Source organism: Xenopus laevis, chromosome 5L, assembly GCF_017654675.1.
Source record: "Xenopus laevis strain J_2021 chromosome 5L, Xenopus_laevis_v10.1, whole genome shotgun sequence".
Taxonomy (NCBI): domain Eukaryota; kingdom Metazoa; phylum Chordata; class Amphibia; order Anura; family Pipidae; genus Xenopus; species Xenopus laevis.
In genome coordinates this window covers 154,586,462-154,608,019 of record NC_054379.1, presented here as the reverse complement: position 1 = coordinate 154,608,019, position 21,558 = coordinate 154,586,462, and the positions used below count along the sequence as shown (strand labels likewise).

Genomic DNA, 21,558 nt, shown 5'->3' with positions numbered 1-21,558 from the left:
ACTACATAGGTGGCGGTAAAATTTCGCGAATATTCTGGCGTTAATTTTGTCTTTAGCACATTTCACTGTTTAGTAAACCGGCCGTTAATGTGTACGTACCGTTATTTTCAGCGAATGCGATAACTGGCGAACAAATATTCTTGCGCAAGAAAATTCGCAAATGTATATTTACATATATATTTGGCGAAAATTTTGTCTATATATTGTGCGAATATTTTTAACGTGCATTAGTAAACGGGCGCGTTAGTGCAACTAAACTGGTTAGAGGGAGGGAAGACTTAAATTATGAGGGGAGACTGTCAAGGTTGGGGTTGTTTTCTCTGGAAAAAAGGCGCTTGTGAGGGGACATGATTACACTTTACAAGTACATTAGAGGACATTATAGACAAATAGCAGGGGACCTTTTTACCCATAAAGTGGATCACCGTACCAGAGGCCTCCCCTTTAGACTAGAAGAAAAGAAGTTTCATTTGAAGCAACGTAGGTGGTTCTTCACAGTCAGGACAGTGAGGTTGAACACACAACTGCAGCTTCCCTTACAGATAAGGTTTCTGCTTTTTGTGCACCTGCTCCACATTACTGACACTACTTTTATTTCATTGTTATTGTATTATTGTTACCTTGTCCCAGTGTCGGACTAGGATGCCAGGAGCCCACCAGGAAAACCTTAGGCCCATATTCTAAACTATTGGAACCTCACTCAACCTCTTTATTCTCCTTGGGGCAAATTCACTAAGATTCTTAGTTGCCCCAGCATCCGCTTCGCCGCACTTCGCCAGGTGTATTTTTGCCAGCGCTTCGCAAATTCACTAAAATCCAAATTTGTGCTCAGGGGAAGAGTAAGGTTGCGAAGTTGCGCTAGCGTTAATTCGCCAAGCAAAGTGAAGTTACGCTAGCGATTTCCTAATTTGCATACGGCGCCAAATTGAAGTTACAATGGAGGTATATGTAACATCACTACACAAGCCTGGGAAACCTTCAAAACAGCAAATAAAATTTTTATTTTGCGCTACACATGTGCCCACTGTATAGTTAAGGTGCCATGAGTTAGGAAATGTAGGGGGGAAGGAGGGTAGCCCCAAAAAAAATTTCGATCTTTTTCAGCCTATCACCCATAAAAAAAAAAAAAACGCCAGCGTTTTTTGGGACTTAGAAATTTTTTAAATTTTTGAAGCAATCCCTATCTACTGTATTGCACTTGGTCTGGTCTGAGGTGGCGAAGGCAGTCTGGCGTAAAAGGTAGCGTTCAGAATAATTTGCGCGTCATTGGATTTGCGTAATTACGTCCGTTGCGCAAATTCGGCAGGCGTAAGGGTGCGAAGTAACACTAGCGAATTTACACCAGCGTCTGTGAATCGGCGAATTAACGAAAATGCGCTACGCTAGCGAATTAATGCTAGCATTAGGCGCTTCGCCGTTTAGTGAATTTGCCCCCTAGTCTCTTTTTTCTACATACTATACTGTATCCTTCCATTATTAAACCTTTTTGTTCCCATAAAGAAATAGCGAATGGCCATGAAATAGGCCAAATGTTTAGAAGCAAGAGGCCCACTGACACCTGGGCCCACCGGGAGTTTTCCTGGTATCCCTGTGGGCCAGTCCAACACTGCCTTGTCCCTTAAATGTATTATATATATAGGAAAGTATCCTGGTACTTCTCAAGCCTCCCGTTGTGTTCTTAGTCCGGCTCTTGTTGCCCCTCTAACTCATGTGTTGTACATACTTAACCAACACCCCAAAGATCTTTCTGTAGTTATAGTAACAGTAACTGTTTTGTCTTTGTGTATCTGAAATGTATTTACTCCCTCTGTGATACTGGTAACGTCTTTCTTCCTCTTTTATCAATGACTTCCCCTTTGTATTTGTGTAATAAAAACAGTATTAATGCTGACTCGGTTGGGTGACCTAGAAGTATGGCCTGGTCTGAAATAAACTGGGTGTCAGCGGGATGAAAGCAGTCTAAAAGGAGTTGTTCACCTTTGAGTCAACTTTAAGTATGATGTAGAGAGCGATATTCTGAGACAATTTGTAGTTGGGTTTAATTTTTTATTATTTGTGTATTTTGAGTTATTTAGCTTTTTATTCAGCAGGTCTCCAGTTTGCAATTTCAGCAATCTAGTTGCTATGGTCCAAATTACCCTAGTAACCATGCATTGATTTGAACAAGAGACTGGAATATGAACAGGAGAGGGACTGAATAGACGTGTAATAAAAAAAATAACAATAACAATAAGGGGCCCATTTACTTAGCTCGAGTGAAGGAATAGAGGAAAAAAACCTTCGAATTTCGAATGTTTTTTTTGGCTACTTCGACCATCGAATGGGCTATTTCGACCTTCAACTAAGACTTCGACTTCGAATCGAACGATTCGAACTAAAAATCGTTCGACTATTCGACCATTCGATAGTCGAAGTACTGTCTCTTTAAAAAAAAACTTCAACCCCCTACTTCGCCACCTAAAACCTACCGAAGTCAATGTTAGCCTATGGGGAAGGTCCCAATAGGCTTTGCTAGCTTTTTTTGGTCGAAGAAAAATCGTTTGATCGATGGATTAAAATCCTTCAAATTGAACAATTCGAAGGATTTAATCGTTCAATCGAACGATTTTTCCTTCGATCGTTCGTTCGAACGAATTGCAGCAAATCCTTTGACTTCGATATTCGAAGTCGAAGGATTTCAATTCGGCAGTCGAATATCGAGGGTTTATTAACCCTCGATATTCTATTTTACGTAAATTTGCCCCTCAATGTGTAGCCTTACAGAGCATTTGTTTTAAGATGGGGTCAGCGAGCACCATTTGAAAGCTGGAAAGAGTCAGAAGGAAACGGCAAATGATTAAAAGAGACTATAAAAAAATAAATAATGAAGACCAATTGAAAAGTTACTTAGAACTGGACATTCTATAACATACTAAAAGTGAACTTAAAGGTTAATGTCATAGAATGGCTCATTTTAAGCAACTTTTCAATTGGCCTTCATTTATTTTCTTTTTTGTAACTTTTGAATTGTTTGCCTCCTTTTTCTGACTCTTTCGGGCCCTCAGCTATTCATATTCCAGTCTTTTATTCAAATCAATGAATGGTTGCTAGGGATACTTGGACCCCAGCAACCAGATAACTGACATTGCAAACTGGAGAGCTGCTGAATAAAAAGATAAATAACTCAAAAGCCACAAATAATAAAAAAATTAAAACCCAAATGCAAATTGTCTCAGAATATCGCTCTCTACATCATACTAAAAGTTAATTTGAAGGTGAACAACCCCTTTACGTTAACATTTAGTTTGGTATAGAATGCCTAATTTTTATAGTTTTTCACTTATTTTCCGCCTACTTCTGATTTTTTCCAGCTTTCAAATGGGGGTCACTGACCCCATCTAAAAAGCAAATACTCTGTAAGGCTACAAATGTATAGTTATTGCTACTTTTTATTACTCATCTTTCTATTCAGGCCTCTCCTATTCATATTCCAGTCTCTTATTCGAATCAATGCATGGTTGTTAGGGGAATTTGGACCCTAGCAACCAGATTGCTGAAACTGCAAACTGGAGAGCTGCTGAATAAAAAGCCAAAAAATGCAAAAACCACAAATAATGAGTTAATTAAAGGTGAACAACCCTTTTAATGGGAGAGAAATATTAAGAGGCAAAATTGTAATTCGTTTCCTTTTGATTTTGGTGACTATGAGTTACTGGCAGCCCTTGAATCAGTTCTGAGCAAAAAAAAAAGGTTTGTGATGTAAAGGGAGACTTCAGCAGAGGTTTTTCCCATTAACAACCATGTCAGCGAGTCTTGCACTGAAATGACATTAATCTTACAGGATGAAGCCATTACCGTAGATTCGGCGGTTTATTCGGCCGCCTTTGCCATCTCTATTTCTCTTTAGCTGGGCTCTCTGACATTTCTGCTGTGTAACAAACACAATAAATAAACAGAACAGAAATCACTGCTGTGCGGAAACCATAGTAAAAATGACATTTAATATAATACCCCCCCCCCAGTCTCCTGCTGGTTATGAGGTTCCCTTCCAGTGACATGACTGAATGAGATGCCCTCAATGCTGAGACAAATGTGGAGCTCGTGATGAGCCAATCTGTGTAAGAATTTGCAAAGCTGCGTAAAAAAAATTCGCTAAACATATTGGGGCAAATTCACTAATCTGTGGAAATTCGCCAGCAACGGCTTCGCTCACATCGCCACACTTCGCCAGGAGAACGCTAATTCACTAAAATCCAGAGTTGTGTCCAGGGCACCTAACAATGGCGAAGTTTCGCTAGCATTAATTCGGCAAGCAAAGCGAAGTTGCGCTAGCGTTGGCTAATTTGCATACGGCGGGAAGTTAAAGTTCAATGGACGTATATGTTGCAGCAAATACATTACATTACACAAGCCGAGGGAACCTTAATAAACAAAATAGAGTTGTTATATTGCCCTACACATGAGCCCAGTGTATAGTTTATGTGCCATATGTTAGGGAATGTAGGGGGGAAGCCGGGTACCCTAAAAAAAAAATTGCGATCTTTTGCAGCCTATCACCCTGAAAAACTGAAAAGGTCGCCAGTGTTTTTTGGGACTTAGAAAAAAATGTACTCTCTACTGCACTTCGCCTGATCTGAGGTAGCGAAGGCAAGTCTGGCGCAAGAGGTAACGTTCAGTAAAATCCACATCTTATTAAATTTACATAGTTTTGTCTATCTCCTTCGCTAGCGAATTGGCAGTCTCAAAATGACGGCATGCCTGCGATATCCATGCGATTCCATGCCTGGCCAAAAAATTCTCTCATCACTAGTTAGGGAGTATTGCAGGGAGTTTTGCAATGATAAACCATCTGAGCCACCACTCAAGTTATAAAAAAGTCCATACTTTTAGATAGTTTTTAGTATGTTATAGAATGGCGTATTCCTAGCAACTTTTCAGTTGGTCTTCATTTTTTATAGTTTTTTTTTTTTTCAATTATTTGCCTTTTTCTTCTCTTTCCAGCTTTCAAATGGGGGTCACTGACCCTGGAATCTCAAAACCGTGTGACTTAATGGTGAGTCAGAATGAAACTCAAAATGATCATTGAGATTAAAGTAACAACAATATAATGACAATATAATGATATTTGCTTTTCAAGTCGTATTGGGGAGCCAGTCTATTTGTGCCGCTGGACTTTGCACTGTCTGAGCACTGTGGTTAGTGTCGTGTAACAAATTAGAGGAAACATTTCTCCAAATGTAGACCATAAATTGAATCATTAAGCAGGTTTATGATTGTTTGGGGTAGCAAGTAATATTCAGGTAATATTCCACAAGGCTTGTTTAGTAAACAAGGGGTATGGAAGCCAAATACAGCCACAGAGGTAGATAAGAGGGCAATGAGCCTAAAGGTGGCCATAGACACAAAGATCCTATCGTACAAATCAAGGATTCCTACGATTTTCGGACCGTGTGCGGAGAGTCCCGACATTTTTTGTCCGGCGGAGATCAGTCATTTGGTCGATCGAACAGGTTTGATTTTGTCCCGACTGTCCCGCCGGAGCCCATTGCGCTCTCATCGTAATCTGATCGTTCAGCCGTAGGGCCCAACGTTCAGATTACCCCCGATATAGCCCTGCCCGTTAGTGGCATATCGGGGAAAAATCGGCTTATTTGACGATGTTGCCGAACGAGCGGATCTTTGTGTCTATGGCCACCTTTAAGCTGAGGGGATGTCCAACAACTCTGACTGTAATATCTGAACATTGAATATTCCAGGCAGGGGCGATCCACCAATGAGGCGAGCTGAGGCGCTCGCCTCAGGCGGCATCGCCAGCTAGGTTTCCAGGGGCGGCAAAAAGCCGCTCCTGGTGCCTTTAAGAGCCGAATTTCCGGTTTTTGAACCGGAAATTCGGCTTTACTAGGGTGAGAGAGCGCAATTGCGCTCTCCGCACTAGCGTTGCTGCCTCCCCCCCGGAAATCGAATCGGGCTGGGGGGGCGGCATTACTGGAGCCGCCTCAGGCGGCAATGGATACAGAAACGGCACTGATTCCAGGGCACATTCCCTCCCTGCTCTGTTCTTAAGCCAGCCAAAGAGGTTCAATAAAATCAATATCAAATCCCCTGAACGAGCTATGGGGAAAGGGTGGGCAGAAATGAAGACATACAGGTAACATACGTTTGCATCACATGTGTAACTGCCAGAAATCACTGGCTTGTTCTGTAAACTGCCACCCCCTGTCTCCGGAAACCTGAGTCATTGCGGCAGGTGAGATTCTCCTGTTGTCGTGTAACAACACGTTGTCTGGCTTCTGTCACATAGTTCATTCCGTACGTCATTGTATTAACGGGATGTGTCAGTACTGTATGAGTCTTCTCACTTCCCCCCTATTGGGACCTAATGTGAGTGACAGCGAATATCATTTGCACCTGGACAAATAATGCCCATACAGCTCCTACATGCCTATCATTTAATACTCTGGTCTAGTAACCCATAGAAACCAACCAGCAGGTAGCACTTACTGATCAGCTGTTAGAATCCAAATATCTCATTGGTTGCTATGGGTAACTAGACCTGGACAAACATGATGCCTTCTATTATATTGATCACTGCTACTTGTCCCAGTATTTTCTACCTCAAACTTACCGGACTTCGTTGCCCTTTTAGACTATCGATATAGAAATTTAAGGCATTTTGTCAAAATTTTTCCCATATTAAAAATGCCTCCAACTGCTATACGGTAATGGCACATGATGCAATTTTGATACCCCTGTAAATTCCAGCTCAGCTTTAAAGGGGTTGTTCACCTTTAAAATAGAGCTAGAGAGTGATATTCTGAGACAAGTTGGTTTTCGTTTAGTTTTTGAGTTATTTAGCTTTTTATTCAACAGCTCTCCAGTTTGCAGTTTCCGCAATAGGGTTGCTAGGGTCCAAATTACCCTAGCAACCATGCACTGATTTAAATAAGAAACTGGAATATGAATAGGAGAGGCCTGAAAAGAAAGATGAGTAATAAAAAGTAGCAATAACAGTAAGGGGCAGATTTATCAAGGGTCGAAATTTTGAGGCTTAAAAAACCCTCGAAGTAAAATCCTTCGAATTCGAATATCGAATTCGAAGGATTTTAGTGCAAAAGATCGAATAAAAATCGTTTGATTGAACGCTGAGTTTGATCGAAGGATTTTTATTTGACCAAAAAAAACGTAGAAAAGTGCTGGGGAAGGTCCCCATAGGCTAACATTGGACTTCGGTAGCTTTAATTTGGCGAAGTATTTTTTTTAAAGAGACAGTACTTCGATTATCGAATGGTTGAATGGTCGAACGATTTTTACTTCGAATCGTTCGAATCATTCAATTCGATCGTATTTGACCAATTCAATGGTCGAATTACCCAAAAAATTACTTTGAAATTCTAATATTCGGGCGTTTTTTGCTGCACTTCCCTGCGTTGCACATTCTTCCGTTCAGCTGCAGGGGAGCACAGGAGTAAACAAAGTCAATTATTGTCAAGGGGACTGTACTCACAGACACATGTAATCTCAAAACGCAGTTGGAACGCAGCATGTTGCATTTGGTGCTTAAATGCGTCTGTGAGTACAGTCCCCTTGACAATAGTTGACTTTGTTTACTCCTGTGCTCCCCTGCAGCTGAACTGAAGAATGCACAACGCAGGGAAGTGCAGCAAAAAATGTTCAGTTGTACAGCGCTTAAATGTCACATTTTTGGATTTGGTTCAGGTGGCTGAATTATGTGCTGATGCCACCATCACCAATGATTTTATTAATTTATATAAAAGAGGCTGTTCACCTTTAAATTGACTTATAGTATGATGTAGAGAGTGATATTCTGAGACAATTTGCAATTGGTTTTCATTTTTTAATATTTGTTGTTTTTGAGTTACTTAGCTTATTTTATTCAGCAGCTCTCCAGTTTGCCATTTCAGCAACTGGGTTGCTATGGTCCAAGTTACCATAGCAACGCTTGCCACTACACCATTTGGTGTTTACACCAAAGCAAACAAATCAATTTAAGGAACTGGCAGTTAGATCTTTGGAAATCTCTATGAAACCTTCACCTCACCATTAAGTGTGGCACTTTGTAGGGTACGTGGATTTGCTGCCAGTGAGTCTGGCTGGGAGGGGGTTTACGGGCCGGGGCTGTTGATATTTAAATTGACCTGGAAGGCTGGAAGGAACTCAGGGCCCCGCTTGGAGATCCTGCCAAGGGGCTTTTGCTTTTGATGTGCGAATGGGGCTCCCTCTAATGTTTAATAGGTGTGAAATGATTGTTATCATTATAATTGGGTTGGATAAGATCAGCAGTGTGATATAGCCCTGACCCTGGTTACAAGCAGCACTTAGGGTCAGGGCACACGCTAATATATGGCGAGATTAGTCGCCCGGCTACAAATCTCCTCTTCTTCGGGGCGACTAATTTCCCCAAACTGCCTCCCGTTGGCAGTTATGTATCAAGCCTTCTGATTGGTTGTCCAAAACACTTCTCTGATTGGTGTTATCATTGGTTGTACAGAATATCCCTAGCCTATGAATAAAGCTGGCCATAGATGTTGAGATTTTTAAAAGATCAGATCCTGATCGTGACACCACGATCTTCTCAGAACGATCGTACGAATTTACCATCAACTAAAAAGACCAATTTGCCAGGAAAACAAAGGGGAGCTGCCTGCTTGGCCCTGCAAACATAGATAGATTGCATTGGGACCGACAAAGATTTTTTGACCTGGCCGATCAATTTCCTGACAGATGTCGGCCAAAAAATTGTAAGATGTACGATCGTTCGAATCCCACTAACCGCACGATAATTTCGAAGGATTGGTCGGGTTTCCCTAAAATCGGTCGTTCGGCAAGAGAAATCTTTGCTTCTATGGGGACCTTAAGTGCACACAAGGCACGAAACACGTAAGGCCACCCTCTGAGATGTTCCTTTTTGCGTAATAAAATAATTTTTATTTGCCTATTCTGGAGTGAAGTCCAGTTTTCTGTGCCAGCCTACAAGTGAATTGAAAATGGCTGTTAGGAGGCGGTTAGGTTCTTGTATGCGACAGTTAATTGTCAAAAGACAAAGAGATCAATCTTTCACTTGATGGATAAAGTGTTTCCTTGGACTTGATCTTCAAGCATCGGGATCGGATCATTATTTCACCGGTGACTTGGAGTCATTACACTCAGTAAATTGAATATAAAAGACATTGTGAAAGGTCTAATAGTTCTTGATGAGAGATGGGTTTACATTCTTGCAGGGCGACACCTCTGGATCAGATCACCCTCCCAATAGTCATCAAACACAAAGCCTCCATGTCGAACCATTTCTATATGACACATGCTGCAACTTGTACTTGAGTAATGCTGCACGCTGCTCCCCTGTTATTCATTCTTTATTCACTCAAAGGCTTCATTTCCCCTTTATTATTTAGCATTTCAGCACTGCTTTATCCTACATTTAAAATAACCAAGTTGGCCCCTTCATCTGTCAGAAAATGTGTATTCAGGGCCACCATCAGTAGTGATGAGCGAATTTATTCCCCAGCCATGGATTTACAACGACATTCTAAATTTTGAAACTGCAGTGAAAAGTTGCTGTGGCAAAAATTCGCCCAAGAAAAATGACCATAAGAAAAAAACGCCTATTGACTTTAATGTGATTTTTCGGCAAAAACTAAACAGGACAGATTCGCTCATCACTAACCAATATTGGAACTCAACCACCCTCCCACCAGGTATTAGCTCCTTGTTGACTTGGGGCCCCAATAAAAAAAGAATTCCCAGCACTAGAAATATCAGGTCATCTCCATCACCTATGAATCCCAGTATTGTGTCTCATGGGGCCCCTGGCTGGAGTACCGTCTGTACCCCCTAATTGTGCCCCTGTGGCGTGGGGGCTGGGGCTCTGGGTTGAGAGTGAGTTCGGGGTCCCTGTGGGGAGTGAGCTTGGGGTCCCAGTGGGGAGTGAGCTTGGGGTCCCAGTGGGGAGTGAACTTGGGGTCCCAGTGGGGAGTGAGCTTGGGGTCCCAGTGGGGAGTGAACTTAAGGTCCCAGTGGGGAGTGAGCTTGGGGTCCCAGTGGGGAGTGAACTTGGGGTCCCAGTGGGGAGTGAACTTAAGGTCCCAGTGGGGAGTCAGCTTGGGGTCCCAGTGGGGAGTGAACTTGGGGTCCCAGTGGGGAGTGAGATAGGGGTCCGAGTGGGGAGTGAGCTTGGGGTCCCAGTGGCGAGTGAACTTGGGGTCCCAGTGGGGAGTGAACTTGGGGTCCCAGTGGGGAGTGAACTTGGGGTCCCAGTGGGGAGTGAACTTGGGGTCCCAGTGGGGAGTGAGCTTGGGGTCCCAGTGGGGAGTGAACTTGGGGTCCCAGTGGGGAGTGAGCTTGGGGTCCCAGTGGGGAGTGAAAAGCTGGGAAGAGTCAGAAGGCGGCAAATAACTCAAAAACAATAAATGAGGACCAATTGAAAAGTTGCTTAGAAGGAGCCAATCTATAACATATTAGAAGTTATCCTGACAGTGATTAACCCCATTAATAGCAAGGATACAGCATTAGAATTCAGAGCCATACACTATTGTAGCGTTAGATGGGCGGGGCTACACTGGAGACACAAATCCCAGCATACACAGCGCGGCAGGTAAAGACACCAGGTGCTGCGCTTGTCTCTTGCAGTACCAGTGTAATGGCCTGTAGGTGGCGCGCTGGGGTCGCTGTTGGGCAGAGCGGGGTGGCGCTTGCCTAGAGGCTCCCCCTCCTTCCCAGGGCAGGATCGCACATCCCAAGGAGAGCGAGAAAGAAAGAGAGAGAGGAGTCATTCCATACGCGCTGCCGGGACACACACAGAGTGAGAGAGAGAGAGAGAGCGAGGGGACAGCGCACACTGATACGATGGACAAGTTACTGGCTGCCCTGTGCTTGCTGGGAATGTGCTGCTCGCTGGCTGTAACGGTGAGTCTATTCCCTTTAGCTGATACCTGACCCACAGCTGCGACTCGCGGGAAAGCTGCAGGGAGTTGTAGTGCTGCAACAGGTTGGACACCGCTTGGGACAGGCGAGACCATTACAGAGCTTAGGGGTCGGATAGTCGAGTCATATTGTGGTGGAACAGTTGTGGTGTCACTTGTAGGTGTTTTGTTTAACTCATCCCGCTTCTCCTGCCTCTAATCCTTTCACTTTCATACTACAGGGGTGCCCCCTACTTTTGTACAATGGGCTCCCCCAAACCAGCAGCTCCTTTCCTCTCTCTCCAGGTGTGGGCTGCTCTGCTTAAAGGGACGCTTCACCTTAACTATCAGTATGTTATAGAATGGCTAATTCGAAGCCACTTCTCAATTGGTCTTTATTTTTTATGGTTTTTGAATTATTTGCCTTTTTCTTCTTTTTTTCAGCTTTCAAATGGAGTCACTGACCCCATCTAAAAAAAACAAATGCTCTGTAAGGCTACAAATGTATATTTATTGCTACTTTTGTATTCTTCATCTTTCTATTCAGGCCTCTCCTATTCATATTCCAGTCTCTTATTCACATCAGTGCATGGTTGCTAGGAGAATTTGGACCCTAGCAACCAGATTTCGTAAATTGCAAACTGGAGAGCCGCTTAATAAAAATCTAAATAACTCAAAAGCCACAAATAAAAAAATGAAAACAAATTGCAAATGGTCTTAGAATATCACTCTCTACAAAAGTAAGTTTGAACATGAACCACCCCTTTAACCCTTTGTTCACCTGCAGCCTCATGGTGTATTAACTACTCCCAGCAGGGAAGTCATTAGTGATGAGTGAGAGCCTCACTTTTAACCTGTGCGCTGCTGATGTCGTGTTTAGCACTGTTTTCTCTTGGGCTTAACCACTTGTCGCCTCTTCACTGAGAGGGTTAACTTCAGGCAGCAGCAGCCAGTCTCATATTACCAGTTGCACTCACCAGGAAAATCATTAAGTGATCAGTCAATGCTGATTCTCCTGTGATTTAATTGACTTAAAGGGGTTGTTCACCTTTGAGTTAACTCTTAGTATCATGTAGAGAATGATATTCTGAGACAATTTGCAATTGTTTTCATTTTTTATTATTTGTGGTGTTGGCGTTATTTAGCTTTTTATTCAGGAGCTTCCAGTTTGCAATTTCAGCTATCTGGTTGCTAGGGTCCAAATTCCCCTAGCAACCATGCATTGATTTGAATAAGACTGGGATATGAATAGGAGATGGACTGAATAGAAAGATAAGTAACCATGCACTGATTTGAATACTAGACTGCAATATGAATAGAAAGATGAATAACAAAAAGTAGCAATAACAATACATTTGTAGCCTTACAGAGTGTTTGTTTTTTTCGATGAGGTCAGGGACCCCCATTTGAAAGCTGGAAAGAGTCAGAAGAAGGCAAATAATTGCAAAACTATAACAAATGAATAAAGACTAATTGAAAAGTTGTCTAGAATCTGCCATTCTATAACATGCTAAACGTTAAAATAAAGATGAACCAACGCTTTAACCCTTAAAAATCCCCCCCCAACCAACCCCTCCATTGTCCTAGTCTCTGGTTACTGGGGAAACTTTCCATTGATCTATCCAGGTGTTTACCCCTGCACTGCTGGTTTAATGCAAAAGTAAAAAGTATCTGATCCCTTTTCATAGACTTAACTCATTGAGTGGTGTCTCCTATTCAGAGGGTTAAAACCCCATGCCTGTTACCAACCACACACACTCTAATCAGATCCCCTTGTATTAACCCTTACACTGCAGATACCCGGGCAGTGAGTCCAAATTACACAGAGTTGAGTCACAAGTAGCTCAGTACAGTGGCACCCGCTTTAAGGTGCCCCGTGGGGTGCTGTGGTCTCTGTACATATCTGAACCTCCCTTTCTTTTTATCCCGCTATAAACGGCACATGGGAAGAGCAGACTGAAAATGCTGGAGGGAGGTTCCGAAATAGTGTGTGTTGTGTAAATGCACCAGGATGTTACTGTTCCTTTTTGTTAACCCTTAGTGACACAAAACCATCCAATGCCCCAGGGCTAGTGACACGGAAAAAAACTCTCCAGGGAGACTACTTGTTGGGGCACAATTTCCTCTCTTCTGCTTTTTTGCCTCCAGAATAAATTGGTTTTAGAATTTATTTAAGTACAAAGCGTCTCATGGCACCATTTGCTCACATGAGGGAATCACAGGAGGTTGCAGGAATGAGAATGCAACTATTGGGGTTTCTAGGTGAACAATTTATTTTTATTTTCCATGAAGCAGATTTGCTTGCATACAAGCGAATCCGTTACCCGGAAACCCATTATCCAGAAAGATTCGAATTACGGAAAGGCGGTCTCCCATAGGCTCCATTTTATCCAAATAATCCAAATTTTTGAAAATGATTTCCTTTTTCCTGTAATAATAAAACAGTAGCTTGTACTTGATCCCAACTAAGATATAATTAATCCTTATTGGAAGCAAAACCAGCCTATTGGGTTTATTTAATGTTTTCGTGATTTTCTAGTAGACTTAAGGGATGAAGATCCAAATTACGTAAATATCAATTATCCAGAAAACCCCAGGTCCCGAGCATTCTGGATAACGGATCCCATACCTGTACCAGGCGTGGGATCTATTATCCGGAAACCTGTTCTCCAGATTACAGGAAGGCTGTCTCCTATAGACTATGGACTATATATGATTCCCTTTTTCTGTGCAATAATAAAACAGTAGCTTGTACTTGATCCCAACTAAGATATAATTAATCCATTAATCGGAAGTAAAACCAGCCTATTGGATTTATTAAATATTTAAATGATTTTCTAGTAGACTTAAATTATAAAAATCAAAATTATGGAAAGATCTGTTATCCGGAAAACCACAGGTCAAATATCTGTAATAATAAAACAGTAGCTTGTACTTGATCCCAACTAAGATATAATTAATCCTTATTGGAAGCAAAACCAGCCTATTGGGTTTACTTGATGTTTAAATATTTTTTAGTAGATTTATGTAATGCGGATCCAAATTAAGTAGGGATGCACCGAATCCAGGATTCGGCTATTTTCAGCAGGATTCGGCTGAATCCTTGTGCCTGGCCGAACCGAATCCTTAAAATCGTGTGACTTTTTGTCATGAAACAAGGAAGTAAAAAAAAAAAATGTTTAAACTCAATTTCTCCAAGGCATGTTAGTAAGTAAAAAAATATACTTTATTTACATCAATAATTAAAAAAACATGAAAAATATCCCCTCTAACGCCTGACGCGTTTCATGCTTACCCAGCACTTAGTCATAGGCAGAAAAATGCTTGCCACGCACTTTGTGGCGCCACTCTTTTTCCCACCCCTCACTGATTTGCATATGCAAATCAGGGTTCCGGTTCGGTATTCGGCCAAATCTTTCACAAAGGATTCAATGGTTTGGCCGATTCCAACAAGTGGCTTCAGTGCATCCCTAAAATTAATGCAGGGTCCCTTATCTGGAAAGGCCCAGGTCCCAATCAATATGGATAACCGGTCCCATACCTGTATAAGCTTTTCACACTCAGGTGTAAAACTAGTGCTAAGGGCTATAGCGTGTGTGGAAGACAGGGAGACAGCAGTGCAGGAAGTGTAGAAGGTAGAACTGCCTGTGACGGCTGGGAGAGATCAATACAATGGGAGAGGGGGGACCTGGGGCTGCAGTACCGTATGTTCCCTTTGTTTCCAGCCCATCAGGGAGTTGCTATTTGGGTGGTACCATTCACAGCACCTTCTGTCAGGGGCTTTGAGATTCAGCTAATCCCCCTTTATTCTGAGGTGCCGCTATTCAGCCAGTCCAGGTGCTTTATGGCGCCTTATATGGGATTGAACCACTTCCCAGACCTGGTGGTTAAGATTCAGTCAGTGTAGAGTGAATATTATCATGAGCTGTATAAAAACCAATCTGGATTCTGCTGAATATGGCTATTTTGCATTGGATATTGTTGGTTCTTTGTACATAGCGTGTATTTATAATGTGTGATTGCTTGGGCTCAGGGGGTTATTTGGGGGTTCCGTGACTAGAGACGTTGCCTCAGAAGTGTGAGAGTTGGAGTTGTGCCCTTGGCATTACAGGGCAGTGTGTGAGGTAATGTAAGTGGAAAGATTTCTCTCAAGTGCACAGTTAATAAGTATATCACACTGGCCTTAGCTTGGGCTCCATCCATGTTGCAGGTAGGCCGGTCCCACAGTGATTGGTCCATCCCTGACCAACAGGAAATGAGTCACCAATACCTGTAACACTTGCAGTTAACCCCTCCTGCCCCAGGCACTTTCCTCTCTGCCCACCTTGTACTTGTCTCTTGGCAAGTGAGTGTCCGCTGACTCTGGGACATGGGCGACCAGTATGACTATATGCTGATGGGTGGCACCCTAATACTTGCCTGTGAGCCAGAAGGGCTTGTATATTGAACTGTGCCAGTGTATCTCCTCAGCACACAAACCTACATCTGATATGATCAAAATCAATCACTAGGCCACCCTTAAGGCAGAGACACATGTGGAGATTTGGGGAGATTTAGTCGCCTGTCGACAAATCGACTCTGCAGGCGACTAATCTGCCTTCCCGCCGGCTACAATCTAAATTGACGGCGGCATGGCACTCGGAACGCTTCGTTTTCCGAAGTCACCTGAAGTTCCTCATGAGGCAACGCGAATCCGAATCTCCACGTGTGTCTCTTCCCTTAAAGGGGTGCTTTAACTTTAAGTTAACTTTTAGTTTGTTATAGAATGGCCAGTTGTAAACAACTTTTCAATCCGTCATCAATTTATTCTTTTTTTTTTTATAGTTTTTGAATTACAGTGAAATCCCGATTTCAAGTACCCTGATTTTAAATTACTCTAAGGGTAAGGCCACACGAGAAGATTCGGGGAGATTTTGTCGCCTGGCCACTAATCGCCTCGTCTTCTGAGCGACTATCCCCCCGAACTGCCTCAGCGTCTTTCCCCATAGGCTACAATGAAAAGTCGCCTGCGCTAATGCACACGCGGTGATGCTTTTTTTTATAGTCGCCCGAAGTTGCCTTAGTGAGGCAGGCGACAAAATCTCCCCGAATCTCCTCGTGTGGACTAGCCCTTAAGCTTGCCTTGAGGAACAAGCATTTACCTGCCTCCCAGCCAGGATGTTGGCTCTCAGGTTACAAGCTCTAGCTCTGTGTATGTGGAATGGCTTGGAGAGACGCCTTTGGTGATTTTTTTTACTACCCTCAGGGCATGGGTGGGGACGGAGAAAGTTTTCTTTTCAAGCTGAATGTTTTCTACAAGAACACAACATTATGCAAATGAACCCAAAATGCTAACATACACTTAGCCCTCCTGTGCCTCTGGCAGTGAAGATGTCAATGCAGAGAAGGTAACACAAGGGCTCTTTTAGGTGCATCGAGGCCTGTGATGTAAGCAGCAGTCAATACGGAGCCGTGGGTACAGAAAAAGCTTTGTAGGGAGTCGAATTCCAAAATGACGGGCTCAGCTTTGTAGATCAATGGCTGGGGGCCCAGGGTTTGGATGATGGATATTAACATGAAAGGTGTTAGATTTGTGCAGTAACTTCTCAGGGGGAACAACTGGGCCTTAGTTGGGGCGTGTCTGTGTATTTATAGTGGGTGTCAGGTTAGATGCATAACCAATGAGGTGCCACAAAGAAGAACTGGTTATAATAAATAAATAAATAATTACATTTCTCTCAAATTAGAAACTGGGCACCTTGAGTTATTAAGGTGGCCATACACGGGCCGATAGAAGCTGCCGATAGACCGTGTCGGCAGCTTATTGGCCCGTGTATGGGGTCCCCCGACGGGCTCCACCGATCGAGATCTGGCCGAAAGTCTGCCAGATCTCGATCGGATGGGACAAAATCCCAGTCTGCCCACGATCGGATCAGCCCGATATTGACCACCTCAAGGTGGGCATATCGGAGGGAGATGCGCTCGTTTGGCGACATTGCCAAACGAGCGGATCTCTCAGTGTATGGGCACCAAAGGGATAATAAGGAGTAATTTGCATGACTCAACCCATGATGTCTTATGGGAGAATCTCATTTTTGGTATTTAGGCAGTGCTATGTGTATGGCATGAGACAATAAATACCTTCTGATTTCAGAAGGCTTCACGTTGTATGTAATTGCTTGTGAAGGGCTTTTTGGCTCCTTTTAACCCATCTCACCCTAACCAGGTTCGATTTTGTATTCCTCAGAAAAGGAAAGTTGTTCTGTCTGCAGAGCACAGCCTCCTGGTAAGAATGGGGTACTGCAAGTGACAATCTATGAGCGATATCTTGAGACATCTTTCTGGCGGTTGCACCTTTTGTGTTGGTGTTGGGTGTTCATGTCTCATCCTTCCGTAGCTTGTCTTGCTTTACACAAGAACTGGAGGATACATCTTGCCTGCAAGGACTTTGGTTGACAGTTTGTGTCTTCTTGAATGAACTGGCAGTCACTCTTTCCCTTCGAGGAACCAAAACTGTTTCCCTTATCCTAGTTCATAGCTAAAAAGGCGGGGACCATATAAATTCTTGGAGGACCACATCTAGCCCATTCACAGTCAATGTATAAATGTATGTATGTAGTCATCTCTGGCTGGGGCAGTCTTTCTGACCAATCAGTGTGCAGGTTGGGGGACAATGAATCCAAGAGTGAATGAATGGGAAACAAATGATCCATATCGGAGAATACAGGTGATATTTTGCGTAGCTAAACAAGCACAGTAGAGGACTTATAATGCATGGACTGAAAGGGTATGGAAGGATTTTGTTTTACTTTAAAGGAACAATAACACCAAAAAAGTAATAAAAATATAATGTATTGTAGTGCTGCACTGGTACAGCTGGTGTGTTTGCTTCAGAAAGACAACTATAGTTTATATAAAAAAGCTGCTGTGTAGCCATGGGGGCAGCCATTCAAGCACAGGATACACAGTAGATAACAGATAAGTACTACTATAGTTTATACAAACAAGCTGCTGTGTAGCCATGGGGGCAGCCATTCAAGCAAGGAAAAGGAGAAATGGCACAGGATACACAACAGATAAACTCTGTAGTATACAAAGGTTTCTCCAGTTATCTACTGTGTATTCTGTGATTGAATGGCTGCCCCCATGGCTACACAGCAGATTATTTATATTAACTATATTAGTACGTATCTGTTATCTACTGTGTATCCTGTTCTGGAATGACTGCCCACATGGCTACACAGCAGCTTGTTTATATGAACTATAGTAGAGTTTCTGAAGCAAACACATCAGTTGTACCAGTCCAGCACTACAGTACATTATATTCTATACTTTAAAACACTTTAATTTTTTGGTGTTACTGGACAATGAAAAACAGTTTGACTGTGCTGTATTTTTTATGAGTCCTATGATTAGGGCACAAAGTGTGGGCTGCCATTGGAAATATATTGCATCCAGTGATATAACCACAAGCCTTGTGCATGTCAGAAGTAACGTAAAAACACTAGGATCGGGTTTTAATGCCCCTGTCTAGGATATTGGCCCCATAATTTGCAATACAAGGGGGCAGGTAGAACTAATGACATCTCCAGGGTGGCACAGCTAAGTCACGTTTTAGCTGACCTTTAGGCTCGACAATTTATGCCCACGTGAGTGCCCTCTCCTTTCCTTGTACACCTGCTATTGGTCCCCTTTGCACCCGCTGCAGTCACTCCTTCCCTTCTATATCCTTAACTCTTCCATCCCACCAGGTGTGCCCCACATTTACCCTCTCATTGCTGTCTGTGCCAGGTTACTGGTTAGGGATCCTCCCAGCTGCAAGGGTTTGATGTTGTGTAAGCAGGTCTCTGGCAGGGATCAGTTTCCCCATTGTGTGCACTTTGGATAGGATTTCTTTGTTCTCTCCCTTTCTTGTGGTGCCTACACCCCGTTCTGCCTCCTCTGGAAGAGAAACACCTGTCCCACTGTGTTTGTTTTATTTCCTTTTAGTGTCATGATGCTGCTGTCAGTCATGCAGAGCCAGGAGCCCTGCCTCTTAACCTCTTCACTGCTGCAGGCCTGCTGGCAATATTTGAGTTAACTGTAAACATCTGGGCTACTTAAAGTGGTTGTTCACCTTTAAATCAACTTTTGGTATGACACAGAGAGCGATATTCTGAGACAATTTGCAATTGGTTTTCATTTTTTATTATTTGTTGGTTTTGAGTTATTTAGCTTTATATTCAGCAGCTCTACAGTTTGCAGTTTCAGCAATCTGGTTGCTAGGATCCAAATTAACCCAGCAACTATGCATTGATATGAATAAGAGACTGGAATATGAATAGGAGAGGACCTGAATAGAAAGATGAGTAATAAAATGTAGCAATAACAATAAATGTAGCCTTACACAGCTTTTTTTTTTTTTTCCCCCCGATGGGGTCATTGACCCCCATTTGGAAACTGGAGAGAGTCGGAAGAAGAAGGCAAATTATTAAAAAAAAAAAACTATATGTAATGAAGATGAATTGAAAAGTTGCTTAGAATTGGCCATTCTGTGACATACTAAAAGTTAACTTAAAGGTAAACCACCCCTTAGTACTGGTGCCACCCCGAAGCAGTTAAGCACATGCAAGTTTAGGGTGCTGGGACTAGTAGTTTTAAGGAGAACTAAACCCCCCTGCAATGTTAAGTCCCCACTGTCCCCCCTCCGTTGGCCTCCCTCACTGCCTCCCCCTGCACAGTCTTACCCCAGAATTCTGTCCCCTCTTGAAATAACAACCGCACATGCAGAGGAGCTCACGGGCGCGATCTTCTCTTCGGGTCTTCTTCCTCCCCTTCGGCAATTTCCATCTCTTTCGGCGCATGCGCAGTTGTTGCGAACTGGAAGATTGCTCCAACTGCCATTCCGCCGCTCACTTCACAAAGATTACTGAAGAGAAGAAGATGGCGCCCGTGATCTCCGCTGTGCTCATTCTGCATGTACGGTCACTATTTCAAGAGGGGACAGAATTCTGGGGTAAGACTATGCAGGGGGAGGCAGGGAGGGGGGCCAGTGGGGACTTATCGCAGGGGTTTAGTTCTCCTTTAACTGAGGAGACATTGGTTTCAGATAGATGTGCTGCTGTTATATAATTGTGTTGCCTCCCAGTCTGTTTGCTACGTGATAATCAACCCTCTTTGCTCTATCTTCTGTTTATCTAACTTAAGACGTTCACTGCTTTATTGTGCGTTTTTAGATGGACCCATCGTTATTGCTGCCCCCAGCAGACATGTGCGCTTGCAGCCAACGTGACTGGCATAATTGCCGTGCCTTAAGTTAGCCATATCCAGGCAAATTCAAGTTACTGAATTGACTGATTTGACAGCTTATCTGCCTGTGTGTAGGACCCTCTGATATGCCCAGCCAACCGATATCTGCCCGAAAATCATTCAGATGTGGATTGGGCAGGTTTGATTTTCCCGACGAATTGTGGTGCTCACTGGCTTGTATTCACTTTGCATACCTCCCAACATTTTGGAAGTAAAAAGAGGGACAAAAAAAATTTTTCTGCACGTAGCGCAGCAATTTTTTTGAGCACACCCCCTAATTACCATGTTTGTTTTACAAAATTTGGCAGGTTATGAAAGTTTGAAAATATTTCTCCTTATCTAAACTGTGTTTTTGTGTCTCAAAATTGTTACAAAGTATCTTATTTGCACCTGTTAGCTGTTCTGGGCTCTCTGCTAAAAGCCAATTGAGTGAGAAACTTTGTTTCTTTTTCTGGCTGTTCAGTGCAGAGAAAAGAGGGACAAATCCAGTACAAATGAGGGACTGCAGGTTGAGCTGTCAAAAGAGGGACTGTCCCTTGTAAAAAGGGACAGTTGGGAGGTATGACTTTGTTGTAATTATTTGACCCTAGGGCCAGTGATCAGATAAGCTCTATATCGGGGGAAAGATCTGCTTGTTTAGCGACCTCACTGATTCTTAGTGGATGGCCAACTTAAATAGTGTGCCTATTGTGCATTTGGCATTGCCCATACCAATCATCTGACCTTCCCCAGCATCATGAAGAGGTGACTTTGCTAACATAAATGCAGGTGCTATATATCTATATATAATCTATATATATATCTATAGATATTTAGCAGACTTGTCTGGACCTGGTTTTACTGGGGTCCTGGTTTTACTGGGGTCCTGTCACCCTAAGAAGTAATTTCAAATTCTTTTTTTATTGTTAGTCGAATAAAATGAACTTTACTTACATTATTTATATTTAGTTTCCTTTAGTCTGGGAATTTAAAATCTCAGCAAGCAGGCAGCCACCATTTTGTCAATACTGTAAAGCTTTACTTGTTAATATGCCAGAATGGCAGGACCTTTTTTTTTTTTTTTTTTTTTTTTTTTGTTCCCCAAATTTTTTATATTTAAATGTGGCTCAGGGGTAAAAAAAAAAAAAGGTGGGGACCCCTGGTCTTGAGGAACACAGTACTAGAAGGAACAACAAAATGCTGGAGGGACAGATATATTGATGGCCTAATGGAGATACTGTTAAAGTTAAAAATGAACAGACTGTGTGAGAAAGTAGGACTGAACCCTAAAAATCAATCTGGCTAAAAAGTGTCAGCTTGTCAATAGCAGCAATGATCCAGGACTTCAAACTTGTCACAGGGGGTCACCATCTTGGAAAGTGTCTGTGACACTCACATGCTCAGTGGGCTCTGA

At 42.8% G+C, this 21,558-nt stretch overlaps 1 protein-coding gene across 1 annotated transcript in view; it reads left to right on the top strand.

Moving 5' to 3' along the window:
- Positions 1–10,653: 10,653 nt before the first annotated feature.
- The window catches only part of sdc1.L (syndecan 1 L homeolog), a 46,974-nt gene continuing 36,069 nt past the window's right edge, over positions 10,654–21,558 (top strand). Inside the window, exon 1 of the mRNA XM_018264044.2 lies at positions 10,654–10,902. Coding sequence (XP_018119533.1) covers positions 10,843–10,902 — 60 coding nt within the window. The 5' untranslated portion in view covers positions 10,654–10,842. The remainder of the gene's footprint in view (positions 10,903–21,558) is intronic.